Source organism: Bos indicus x Bos taurus, chromosome 25 (genome assembly GCF_003369695.1).
Source record: "Bos indicus x Bos taurus breed Angus x Brahman F1 hybrid chromosome 25, Bos_hybrid_MaternalHap_v2.0, whole genome shotgun sequence".
Classification (NCBI taxonomy): Eukaryota; Metazoa; Chordata; class Mammalia; order Artiodactyla; family Bovidae; genus Bos; species Bos indicus x Bos taurus.
This window is the reverse complement of record NC_040100.1, coordinates 23,163,718-23,177,400: the sequence shown is the minus strand read 5'-3', so window position 1 is coordinate 23,177,400 and position 13,683 is coordinate 23,163,718. Positions and strand designations below refer to the sequence as shown.

General features: G+C 38.0%; 1 protein-coding gene across 1 annotated transcript in view; it reads left to right on the top strand.

Moving 5' to 3' along the window:
• Positions 1–13,683, top strand: part of LOC113883381 (ATP-binding cassette sub-family A member 3-like) — a 211,026-nt gene that overhangs the window by 183,501 nt on the left and 13,842 nt on the right. Inside the window, 2 exon segments of the mRNA XM_027527055.1 lie at positions 5,463–5,588; positions 5,810–6,004. Of these exon segments, the coding sequence (XP_027382856.1) occupies positions 5,463–5,588; positions 5,810–6,004 (321 nt within the window).

Here is a 13,683-nt window from a genome sequence, read left to right as displayed (position 1 = left end):
ACTTTGCTGCTGCTGCTGCTAAGTCGCCTCAGTCATGTCAGACTCTGTGCAACCCCATAGGCGGCAGCCCACCAGGCTCCCCCTTCCCTGGGATTCTCCAGGCAAGAACACTAGAGTGGGTTGCCATTTCCTTCTCCAATGCATGAAAGTGAAAAGTGAAAGTGAAGTCGCTCAGTCGTGCCCAACTTGTAGTGACCCCATGGACTTCAGCCTACCAGGCTCCTCCATCCATGGGATTTTCCAGGCAAGAGTACTGGAGTGGGGTGCCATTGCCTTCTCCGTGCTTCCACTTTATCCCCATCTATTTGCCATGAAGTGGTGGGACTGAATCCCATAATCTTAAATTTTTGATGTTGAGTTTCAAGTCAGCTTTTTCATTCTCCTGTTGCACCCTCATCAAGAAGTCCTTTAGCTCCTCTTCACTCTCTGCCATTAGAGTGGCATCAGCTGCATATTTGAAGTTGTTGATATTTCTCCTGGCAATCTTGATTCCAGCTTGTGATGGAGACAGTTACTATGACCTCGCTTATATGTGGGGTTCCATGGTGGATCAGTAGTAAAGAGCCTGCCTACCAAGGCAGGAGATATGGGTTTTGTCCCTGGGTCAGGATGATGCCCTGGCAAAGGAAATGGCAACCCACTCCAATATTATTACCTGGAAAATCCCAAGGACAGAGGAACCTGGCATGATACAGTCAAGATCACAAAAAGTCAGACACAAATTAGTGACTAAACAATATACTTATACGTGGAGTCTAGAAAACCAAATGACAGAGACTCAACACAACAGAAACAGACTCATAGGGGCAGAGAACAAACTGGTGACCACAAGAGGCAATGGTGATCATTTCATGGCAGGATTCAGAGAAAAAGACAAAGACAAAAAGATTGAGATACAAAATTTCAGTTTAAAATAAATGTCATAGGTCATAATGTACACTATTGTGAATACTGTCAATAATATTCCAAATATTTTGTATGATGACAGATGGTTACTAGATGTTGTGGTGATTAATTTGTAATGTATATTAATGTGAAGTTTCTATGTTGTAGGGGGCTTCCCTTGTAGCTAATGTGAAGCTAACATGAAGCTAATATATTTTATAACTATACTTCAAAAGAATAAAACATTTTATATGCATATGAAGTGTGCATAACTAAGTCCTACAAGCTTCCCTTCTAAGTATAAATCCAACAGAGAGGCATAGTCATGTTCACTGAAAGACATTTGAAAGAATGTGCACAAAACATTATTTATATAAGACAAAATTTAAGAAGGAAGCAAACCACACGTCTCTCAGTAGCATAATGGATTTTAAAATGTCTATTCACACAATAGAATATAGCAATCAGAAGGAAGAGCCTATAACTTATGCAACAGCATAGAATAATCTCAGATACAAATTCAATCAGATTTAAAAGAATATGTAAAGTAGAATTTCATTTATATAAAACAAAACTAATGTATAACAATACATAGTGAGTTATGTGTCATATTTCTAGTTATTGAGGGGTAATATTCTGTTTACTTTATTGATACTGGTTACAATAAAACTTATTAAGATGTTGATTTATGATTTATGTACATATCTAGATATATGTTCTGACAAAATATAGTCCACTCGAAAAAGGAATGGCAAACCACTGCAGTATTCTTGCCTTGAGAATCCCATGAATAGTATGAAGGGGCAGAAAGATGTGAAACTGGAAGATGAGCCCCCCAGATCAGTAGGAGTCCAATATGCTACTGGAGAAGAGCAGATAAATAGCTCCAAAAAGAATGAAGAGGCTGAGCCAAAGCAGAAACAACCCCTTGTTGTGGATGTGTCTGGTGGTGAAAGTAAAGTCCAATGCTGTAAAGAACAATATTGTGTAGGAATCTGGAATGCTAGGTCCTTGAATCAAGGTAAATTGAAAGTGGTCACACAGGTGTTGGCAAGAATGAACATCAACATTTTAGGAATCAGTGAAATAAAATGGGTGGGAATGGGTGAATTTAATTCAGATGACCCTCATATCTACTATTGTGAACAAGAATCCCTTAGAAGAAATGGGGTAGCCCTGAGTCAACAAAAGAGTCTGAAATGCAGTACTTGGTTGCAATCTCAAAAATGACAGAATGATCTTTGTTTATTTTCAAGACAAACCATTCAAATTCACAGTAATCCAAGTCTATGTCCCAACAAATAGCACTGATAAAGGTGAAGTCAAACAGTTCTATGAAGACCTACAATATGTGATAGAACTAAGACCAAAATGGAGGTCTCTGTCATCATAGGGGATTGGAATGCAAAAGTAGGAAGTCAGGAGATACATGGAATAACAGGCAGGCAACTTTGGCCTTGGAGTACAAAATGAAGCAGGGCAAAGGCTATCAGAGTTTTGCCAAGAGAGCATACTGGTCATAGCACTCTTTCAACAGCACAAGAGATGACTACACATGGACATCACCCATATGGTCAATACTGAAATCAGATTGATTATATTTTTGCAGCCAAAGATAAAAAAAGCTCTATACAGTCAGCAAAAATAAGACTGGGAGCTGACTGTGGCTCAGATCATGAACTCTATATTGCAAAATTCACACTTGAAGAAAGTAAGGAAAACCACTAGGGCCTTCAAGTATGACCTAAACCAAATCCCTTACAATTATACAGTGCAAGAAACAAATAGATCCAAAGGATTAGGTCTGATAGAGTGCCTGAAGAACTATAGTCAGGGGTTCCTAACATTGTACAGGAGGTAATGACCAAAATCAACCCCAAGAAAAAGAAATGCAAGAAGGCAAAGTGATTGCATGAAGAGGCCTTACAAATAGCTGAGAAAAGAAGTGAAGCGAAAGGCAAAGGAGAAAGGGAAAGATATACCAACTGAATGCAGAGTTCCAAAGAATAGCAAGGAGAGATAAGAAAGCCTTCTTAAGTAAATAATGTAAAGAAACAAAGGAAAACAATTGAATGGGAAAGACTAGAGAGCTCTTCAAGAAAATTAGAGATACCAAGGGAATATTTCATGTAAAGATTGGCACAATAAATTATGATGGAAACAGTAAGGACCTAACAGAAGTAGAAGAGATTAAGAAGAAATTGCAAGAATACACTGAAGAACTGTACAAAATAGGTCTTCATGACCCATATAACAACTATGATGTGATCACTCACTTAGAGTCAGATTTCCTAGAGTGTGAAGTCAATTGGCCCTAGGAAGAATTACTAGGAACCAAGCTAATGGAAGTAATGGAATTCCAGCTGAGCTATTTCAATTCCTAAAAGATGACACTCTTAAAGTTTCAGCAATATGTCAGCAAATTTGAAGCACTCTGACAACTGAAAAAGGTCAATTTTCATTCCAACTCCAAATAAGGGAAATGCCAAAGAATGTTCAAGCTATCACACAAGTGCACTAATTTCACATGCTGTTAAGGTAATGCTCAAAATAATTCAAACTAGGCTCCAACACTATTTTAGCCAAGAACTTCTAGATGTGCAAGTTGAATTTAGAAAAAGGCAGAACCAGAGACCAAATAGCCAACATCCACTGGATCATAGAAAAAGCAAGAGAATTCCTGAAAAACATCTAATTCTGCTTCATTGACTATGCTAAAGCCTTTGACTATGTGAATCACAACAAACTATGGGAAATACTTAAAGAGACGAGAATACTAGACCACCTTACCTGCCTCCTGAGAAACCTGTATGCAGGTCAAGAAGCACGGTTAGAACAAGACATGGAAAAATGGACTGGTTCAACATTAAGAAAGGAGTACATCAAGGCTGTATATTGTCACCCTGCTTATTTAGCTTATATTCAGAGCACATCATGTGAAATATCAGGCTAGAATCACAAGCTGGAATCAAGATGGCCAGCAGAAACATCAACAACCTCAGATATGCAAATGATACCATTCTAGTGGCAGAAAGCAAAGACGAACTAATTCTTTTTAACACTAAAATCTGGCTTAAATCTCAACATTCAAAAAACTGATATCATGGCATCTGGTCCCATCACTTCATGGCAAATGGATGGGGAAACAATGGAAACAGTGACAGACTTTATTTTCTTAGTCTCCAAAATCACTGCAAACTGAATGCAGCCATGAAATGAAAGGACACTTGCTCTTGACAGAAAAGCTACGACAAGCCTAGACAGCATATTAAAAAGCAGAGACATGACTTTGCCTATAAAGGTCCACGTAGTCAAGGTTACGGTTTTTCCAGTAGTCATGTACAGATATGAAAGCTGAACCATAAAGAAAGGAAAGCTGAGCACCAGAGAACTGATGCTTTTGAACTGTGGTGCTGGAGAAGACACTTGAAGGTCCCTTGGACAGCACGGAGATCAAACCAGTTAATCCTAAAGAAATCAATCCTGAAAACTCACTGGAAGAACCAATGCTGAAGCTGAAGCTCCAATACTTTGGCCACCTGATGTGAAGAGCCAATTCATTGGAAAACACCCCGATGCTGGGAAATATTAAAATCAGGAGGGGAAGCAGGCAATAGAAGATGAAGTAGTTGGATGGAATCACTAACTCAATGGACATGAGTTTGAGCAAACTGAGTGAACTATTGAAGGACAGAGAAGCCTGGTGTGCTGCCATTCATGAGGTCACAAAATGTTGAACATGACTTAGTAACTGAATAGCAGCAACAAAGATATATATTATGCTTAAATGAATAGCTTACACTAAAAATAGTGTTAAAGCATTCAAAATATTTTGCACTAAACGTCAGTAAGGTCTGTAGTTAATAGAACTGAACCAATGTTAATTTCTTAGTTTTAATCAATGTATCATTACTATATGATGTCATTAAGCAAAGTTAAAATGTATACTAGAGCTGTCCTGTTTTTATAGCTCTTCTGTACATCTAAATTCTTTCAAAATAAAAAGAATGACATGCAAGTCATAGAGTATTCTTTCATATTCTTTTCACTTTGTGGGATGTCTTACCTATTCTTTCTTTCCCATCATAAGTTGCCTGATGAGCTCCTATTTTATTGAAATTCATCGTAAGCATTTCTTACGTGAGTCTGTCCTTGGATTCTACTCTTCTTCTCTGAAAGAAAAGTGTTACTCTTTCCCTACTCTCAACTCTTCTGATATCTTATAAAGTATACATTTATTATTAAAAATAACTTTATATTTAATAAAAATAAAAAATAAATTATTTTAAAATAACTTTTAGTTATAATTAACAGTTTTCTTGTGATTGCAGTTTTTTGTGAAGTGCCCATTTTGTTAAGAACATGCTACTTGCTCATGGTATAGGTTTTAAACTTTGGATGTAGGAAATATGTAAGAGCTGAGTTGATATGCAGGAAGTCATTTGGAAATGACTCAAAACTTCTGTTTTGACATTTTTAAGATTATCCCAGTTTAGCCTTCCTGCAGCCAACCAGTGTAGACCAGATGTCTAAAGTGCATCCATATCTATATCTATGGTCTTATTTTTAAAATATAGGATAGAGTGTCCAAGGAATTATCTGGGGAATCTGAAGATGAAGATGTACAAAATGAAAGAAATAGAATCCTGGACAACCCTCAGGAGTCACTGAATTCTATAGTGCTTATTAAGGAACTCATAAAGGTAATATTATTCAATGAACAACTTATGATGGTTTAATTTCTGCTAAAGAGTATGTCATTAATGCCAAGGGCTTACTGTGGTTTTTTGAATCTATGTGTGTTTTCTCAAGAGAATAGAAGAACTCTTGTGAAGCTACCTGAGGTGGTCCATGGGAGTCTAAAGTATTGTTTGTATATGACCTGTAAGTATTCTTTACTATATTGTTTTCTGTATTTTTTAAGGTGTATTTTTCAAAACCAGTCGTTTTAGCTGTGAGAAATATCTCTGTTGCAATCCAAAAGCAGGAGTGCTTTGGGTTGCTTGGATTAAATGGAGCTGGGAAAACTACTACCTTCGAAATTTTGACTGGAGAGGAGGTTGCTTCCTCTGGGGATGTGTTCGTTGAGCGCCTTAGCATCACCAAAAATATCCTAAAGGTAAAACATCATTGCTGTCTGAGGTGTGAGAAACATGATTTGTGGGTGAAGGTCAGAAGCAACTTGTGGGAAATGATAGACATGAATCATAGTAGACATTGATATCGCTACTGTTGACTTAACCCATGATTCTAGAGAGCAATGAGAATTTTGGTCAGAGATGGTGAGGCAATTAGAGCAGCCTTACCATGAACATCTAAGAGTGTCTTTAATTTTCTTTAAAACTATCGGAGAGCAAGATGGTAAAATAGGAGACCCTTGACTTTCCCTCCTTGGATGCACCAAATAAACAGTTAAACAGGGATCCATTCCCCCTGAGATGAATCCAGAACTAGTTGAAAGACTCCTACACATCACACAACTGAGAAAATATCCACATCAAGATGGGTAGGATGAGCTGAGACATACTTGCACCATAAACTCCACCCACAAAACAGTGCATTACAATCAGAATGGAACTCCCAACTCCCAGCTTCACACATTTAGCTCCTCAACTTTTTGTCTACCATCCAAAAGACTGTTTCTCAAACCACCTAGCTCTGAGGGCAAACAGGACGTGGCATTCATGAAGCCCCCTGGAATGTAGAAAGCGAAAAGGCAGTTTCAACAAGTGCATAAGAACTAGGAGTCCTCTAGGAGCCTGAATGGGCAAGTGATCATTTTCTCAGCCTTCAGGGCACTGTCAGGACTTGTCAACATCTTAATCTCCTAAGGCCACTAACACACACAATGGTTTAGACAAGCACAGAAGTTTAAGAGGATCTAAGAATCCCTGGCAAGGCCGGAGAGATCAGAGGTAGAAGTGGAGTGTTATTGCATGCAAAAAAACTTAAGTTGATATTAGCTTTAAAAAGCCTCTTGGTAACTACAAAGAAACATCTTTAGATGTTTTACTCGTTAAAGGAGAAATGATTCAAAATCTATCAAAAAAAAAAAAAAAAAGAGAGAGAGAGAGAGAAAACAAAACAAAAAGGAAGACAGCAAGAGAGAAAAAGAGGAACAAAAAAACTATAAAATTAAATAAAACACTTAAAAATGACAATAGTAAATCCTTCCCTATCAATAAATCTAAATGGATTAAGTTCATTATACTCAGAAAATAACAAAGAAACAGAGGGGCTAAATAGATCTATATCAAAGATCCAACTATGTGCTATTTACAAGAAACTTACTGTAGATTCAAGGGTATAAATTGACTAAAATGAAGACATCAGTTCAGTTCAAATGCTCAGTCATGTCCGACTTATCCCACAGAGTCCAAAGTCTGTTCTTTATATCTGTGTCTTTTTTGCTGCCCTGCATTTAGGATTGGCGGTACCATCTTTCTATATTCCATATATATGTGTGTGTATTAATACACGATATTTATCTTTCTCTTTCTGACTTACTTCATTGTGTATAATAGGCTCCAGGTTTATCCATCTCATTAAAACTGACTTAAATGTGTTCCTTTTTATAGCTGAATAATATTCCATTGGTTATATGTACCACAACTTCTTTATCCATTCATCTGCCTATGAACATCTAGGTTGCTTCCATATCCTAACTATTGTAAATAGTGCTGCAATGAATATTGGGATACATGTATCTTTTTCAGTTCCAGTTTCCTCAAGGTATATGCCTAGTAGTGGGATGTCTTCTATTTCTTTGTCTTGATTATTGCTCTGATTAGGACTTCCAATATTATGTTGAATAGGAGTGCTGAGAATAGGCATCTGTGTCTTATACCTGATCTTAAATGAAAAGCTTGCAGTTTTTCACTGCTGAGTGTAACGTTAACTTTGAGCTTGTTACATATAGGCTTTATTATGTTGAAATATGTTCCTTCTGTACTAAAGTTTTCAGAGTTTTTACTTATCATGAGAGGATGCTGAATTTATCAAATGATTTTTCAGCATTTTTTGAAAAGATCATGTAATTTTTAACCTTTCATTAACTTGGTGCGTCACATTTTTTGTGTTTGCTGAATTATTCTTGCATCCCAGGTATAAATCCCACTTGATCTTGGTGTACAATACTTTTATTGCCATGTTGAATTCACTATAGTAGTATTTTGTGCCGTATGTATATGAAAATGCTGTGCTCATTAATTCTGTTTTTATTTTTATTTTTTTGGATTGCCATAAAGTCTTCCATAGTTTTTAGCTATAACATATTACATTCTCACCAACATGGCTCAGGGTTCAATTTTCTATGCATTCTAGATAGCAACTATTATTTTCTCCTTTTAATAGTTGCTATCCTGATGGATGTGAAATGATTTCTCATTGTAGTATCAATTTATATTTCTCTAATGATCACTGAGAGCCAGCATTTTTCTATACCTAATGTCCAATTACATATAGTCTTTGAAGAAATGTTTATTCAAGTCCTTGCCAATTTTTGGAATAAGTTGTTCTTATTGAATTTCCAATATTTTCTATAAAACCTGGGTATTAATACCTAATCAGATAGATGACTTTCAAATATTTTTTCCATTCCGTGGTTGCCTTTTAACTTAGTTGGCAGTGTAATTATATGTACATAATTTAAAATTTTTTTATAAAATCCAATGTGCCTATTTTTTCTTTTATTTGCTAAGCGATTGGTGTAATGTCCAAGAAATTGTTGCCAAATATTGTGAAACACCTGACCTATGTTTTATTCTATAGTTTCAGGTCTGAAATGTAGGTCTTTGGTCATTTTCATTGAAGTACAGTTGATTTTCAATATTATATTAGTTTTAGGGGTGCATAGCATAATGATTCAGTATTTTGACAGATTATATTCCATTAAAAGTTATTACAAGAAAATGGTTATAGTTTTCTGTGCTGTACAATATATCCTTGTTGCTTATTATTTTATAAGTAGTAGTTTGTATCTCTTAATTTCACATCCCTAATTTCCCCCAGCCGATTTCTCCCTCCCATTTGGTAACCACTAGTTGCCAGGCTTCTCTGTCCATGGGGATTCTCCAGGCAAGAATACTGGAGTGAGTTACCATTCCCCCCTCCAGGGGATCTTCCCAACCCAGGGATCAAACCCAGGTCTCCCACATTGCGGGCAGATTCTTTACTATTTGAGCCACCAGGGAAGGCCAAGAATACTTGTGGCAATTTCACACTGAATAATTCTCACAAACACACAGGATTGTGAGAGACAGCACAGGGAGAGTTCTCAGAGAAGCAACTCCCTGAGAACATGCTGAGCGCATATTTTATTGCTAATTTATCTTGTAATCTTTAACTAAGAGGAGTAAAGCAAGACAGAGACGGTAACTCAGGGATTAAGAAGACTTCCTCCTGAAGATCTGAAAGTAATCACATGAGAGCTGTAAAGAAAAGTCTTTAAAGATAAGAGGGTTGTGTGGATCACAATAAACTGTGGAAAATTCTGAAAGAGATGGGAATACCAGACCACCTCACCTGCCTCTTGAGAAATCTGTATGCAGGTCAGGAAGCAACAGTTAGAACTAGACATGGAACAACAGACTGGTTGCAAATAGGAAAAGGAGTATATCAAGGCTATATATTGTCACCCTGCTTATTTAACTTATATGCAGAGTACATCATGAGAAACAGTGGGCTGGAAGAAACACAAGCTGGAATCAAGATTGCCAGGAGAAATATCAATAACCTCAGACATGCAGATGACACCACGCTTATGGCAGAAAGTGAAGAAGAACTAAAAAGCCTCTTGATGAAGGTGAAACAGGAGAGTGAAAAAGTTGGCTTAAAACTCAACATTCAGAAAAATGAAGATTATGGCATCTGGTCCCATCACTTCATGGGAAATAGATGGGGAAACAGTGGAAACAGTGTCAGACTTTATTTTTTGGGTCTCCAAAATCACTGCAGATGGTGACTGCAGCCATGAAATTAAAAGACGCTTACTCCTTGGAAGGAAAGTTATGTCCAACCTAGATAGCATATTCAAAAGCAGAGACATTACTTGCCAACAAAGGTCCGTCTAGTCAAGGCTATGGTTTTTCCAGTTGTCATGTATGGATGTGAGAGTTGGACTGTGAAGAAAGCTGAGCGGTGAAGAATTGATGCTTTTGAACTGTGGTGTTGGAGAAGACTCTTGAGAGTCCCTTGGACTGCAAGGAGATCCAACCAGTCCATTCTGAAGGAGATCAGCCCTGGGATTTCTTTGGAAGGAATGATGCTAAAGCTGAAACTCCAATACTTTGGCCACCTGATGCGAAGAGTTGACTCATTGGAAAAGACTCTGATGCTGGGAGGGATTGGGGGCAGGAGGAGAAGGGGACGACAGAGGATGAGATGGCTGGATGGCATCACTGACTCGATGGACATGAGTCTGAGTGAACTCCGGGAGTTGGTGATGGACAGGGAGGCCTGGCGTGCTGTGATTCATGAGGTTGCAAAGAGTCAGACACGACTGAGCGACTGAACTGAACTGAACTGAAAGCTGATCTGTCAGCCAGAACATCTAATTTTAGGACAGGGTGTTGTGGTTGGGGGAGTGGGAAGAGCAAGCAAGGAAAAGGGAATGAGTAAAATTAAATTCTAAGAGACATTTCTGAGAAAGCAGTAAAACATGGTTCCCACAAACACTGGAGTGGGTAGCCTATCCCTTCTCCAGGGGATCTTCCCAACCCAGGAATCAAACCAGAGTCTCCTGCATTACAGGCATATTCTTTACCAGCTGAGCTACCATGGAAACCCACAGTTTGTCTTCTATGTAAGTAAGTATGTTTCTGTTTTTTACATACATTGATTGACATTACTTTTTAGATTCCTCATATTAGGGATATCATGTAGTATTTGTCATTCTCTGTCTCATTTATCTCACTAATCATAATCTCATCAATGTTCATCCACATTGTTGCAAATGGAAGAGCAATATTCCATTGTATGTGTGTGAGAGAGAATGTGTATTTGGGTTGCTTCAATATCTTGGCTATTGTAATGAGTGTTGCTATGAATATTGGCATGCACATATCTTTTTGAATTATAATTTTAATCTTTTTTCGAACATATTCTCAGGAGTGGATTTGCTGGATCATATGGTAATTCTTTTTAATTTTCCACACTGGCTGCACCAATTTACATTTCCTCTAACAATGTACAAGGATTCCCCTTCTTCACATCTTCACCAACATTTGTTATTTGTAGACTTTTTGATGTTGGCCATTCCGACAAGTGTGAGGTGATAGCTTATTGTTGTTTCAGTTTGAATTTCTGTAATAATTATTGATGTTGAGTATCTTTTCATGTGTCTGTGACCATCTCTATGTCTTCTTTGGAGAAATGTCTACTCAAGTCTTCTGCCCATTTTTTGATTGGGTTGTTTATTTTTTGTATTCAGTTTAATATTTTGAATATGAACCTTTTGTCAGTTCCATCATTTGGAAATACAGGTATTCAGTTCAGTTCAGTTGCTCAGTAATGTTCAACTCTTTGTGACCCCATGGACTGCAACATGACAGGCTTCCCTGTCCATCACCAACTCCCAGAGCTTGCTCAAACTCATGTCCGTCAAGTCTGTGATGCCATCCAACCATCTCATCCTCTGTCATCCCCTTCTCCTTCTGCCTTCAATCTTTCCCAGCATCAGGGTCTTTTCCAGTGAGTCAGTTCTTCGCATCAGGTGGCCAAAGTATTGGAGTTTCAGCTTCAGCATCAGTCCTTCCAATGAATATTCACAGCACTGTTTATAATAGCCAGGACATGGAAGCAACCTAGATGTTCATCAGCAGACGAATGGATAAGAAAGCTGTGGTACATATACACAATGGAACATTACTCAGCCATTAAAAAGAATACATTTGAATCAGTTCTAATAAGGTGGATGAAACTGGAGACTATTACACAGAGTGAAGTAAGCCAGAAAGAAAAACACCAGTACAGTATACTAACACATATATATGTAATTTAGAAAGATGGTAACAATAACCCTGTATGCCAGACAGCAAAAAAGACACAGATGTATAGAACAGTCTTTTGGACTCTGTGGGAGAGGGCGAGGGTGGGATAATTTGGGAGAATGGCACTGAAACATGTATATTATCATACGTGAAATGAATTGCCAGTCCAGGTTCGATGCATGAGACAGGGTGCTCGGGGCTGGTGCACTGGGATGACCCAGAGGGATGGGATGAGGAGAGAGGTGGGAGGGGGGTTCAGGATGGGGAACACATGTACACCCGTCGCGGATTCATGTCAATGTATGGCAAAACCAATACAATATTGTAAAGTAATTAGCCTTAAATTAAAATAAATAAATTCGTATTTAAAAAAAAGAAACCTTTCTTATCTCTGCTTGCTATTCTTTGGAACTCTGCATTCAGTTGGATATATCTTTTTCTTTCTCCTTTGCCTTTCTCTTTGCTTCTTTTTTCAGCTATTTGTAAGACCTCCTTATATATCACTTTGTCTTCTTGCCTTTCTATTTCTTGAGGATGATTTTGGTAACCACATTCTGTACAATGTTATGAACCTCCATCCATAGTTCTCCAGGTATTCTATCTACCAGATCTAGTCCCCTGAATCTCTTTGTCACCACCACTGTATAAACATAAGGGATTTGATTTAGATCATACATGAATGATCTATTAGTTTTCCCTACTTTCTTCAATAAAATTGAATTGTTCAATAAGGAACAGATGTTCTGAGACACAGTCAGCTCCAGGTCTTGTTTTGCTGACTGTACAGAGCTTCTCCATCTTCAGCTTCAAAGAACATAATCAGTCTGATTTTGGTACTGACCATCTGCTGATACCAATGTGTAGAACTGTCTCATATTGTTGGAAGAAAATATTTGCTATAATCAGTGTATTCTCTTGGCAAAACTCTGTTAGCCTTTGCCCTACTTCATTTTGTACTCCAAGGCCAAATTTGCCCATTATTCCAGGTATCTTTTAATCTCTGTAATAGCTTATTTAAGTATCTTTAATTTATATTTTATTTGTGTCTTTCCTAGTGGAATTTTCCTTTTTCTATAGATTTTTCTCTTCCATTTAGAGAAAACCTTTCAGCATTCTTCTAGTATAGGTTTAGTATTGATGAATTCTTTTATTTTTTGCTTCTCTGAGAAGTTTTCTTTACTTCTATGCTAAATGATAATCTTGCTGTGTAAAACATCATCAGTTCAGTTCAGTCACTCAGTCATGTCTGACTCTGCGACCCCATGGATCGCAGAACACCAGGCCTCCCTGTCCATCACCAACTCCCAGAGTTCACTCAGACTCACATCCATCGAGTAGGTGATGCCATCCAGCCATCTCATCCTCTGTCGTCCCCTTCTCCTCCTGCCCCCAATCCCTCCCAGCATCAGAGTCTTTTCCAGTGAGTGAACTCTTCGCGTGAGGTGGCCAAAGTATTGGAGTTTCAGCTTTAGCATCAGTCCTTCCAACACCCAGGACAGACCTCCTTTAGGATGGACTGGTTGGACCTCCTTGCAGTTCAAGGGAGTCTCAAGAGTTCAAAAGCATCACAGTTCAAAAGCATCAATTCTTCGGCACTCAGCTTTCTTCACAGTCCAACTCTCACATCCATATATGACCACTGGAAAAACCATAGCCTTGACTAGATGGACCTTTGTTGGCAAAGTAATGTCTCTGCTTTTGAATATGCTATCTAGGTTGGTCATAACTTTCCTTCCAAGGAGTAAGCATCTTTTAATTTCATGGCTGCAATCACCATCTGCAGTGATTTTGGAGCCCCAAAAAATAAAGT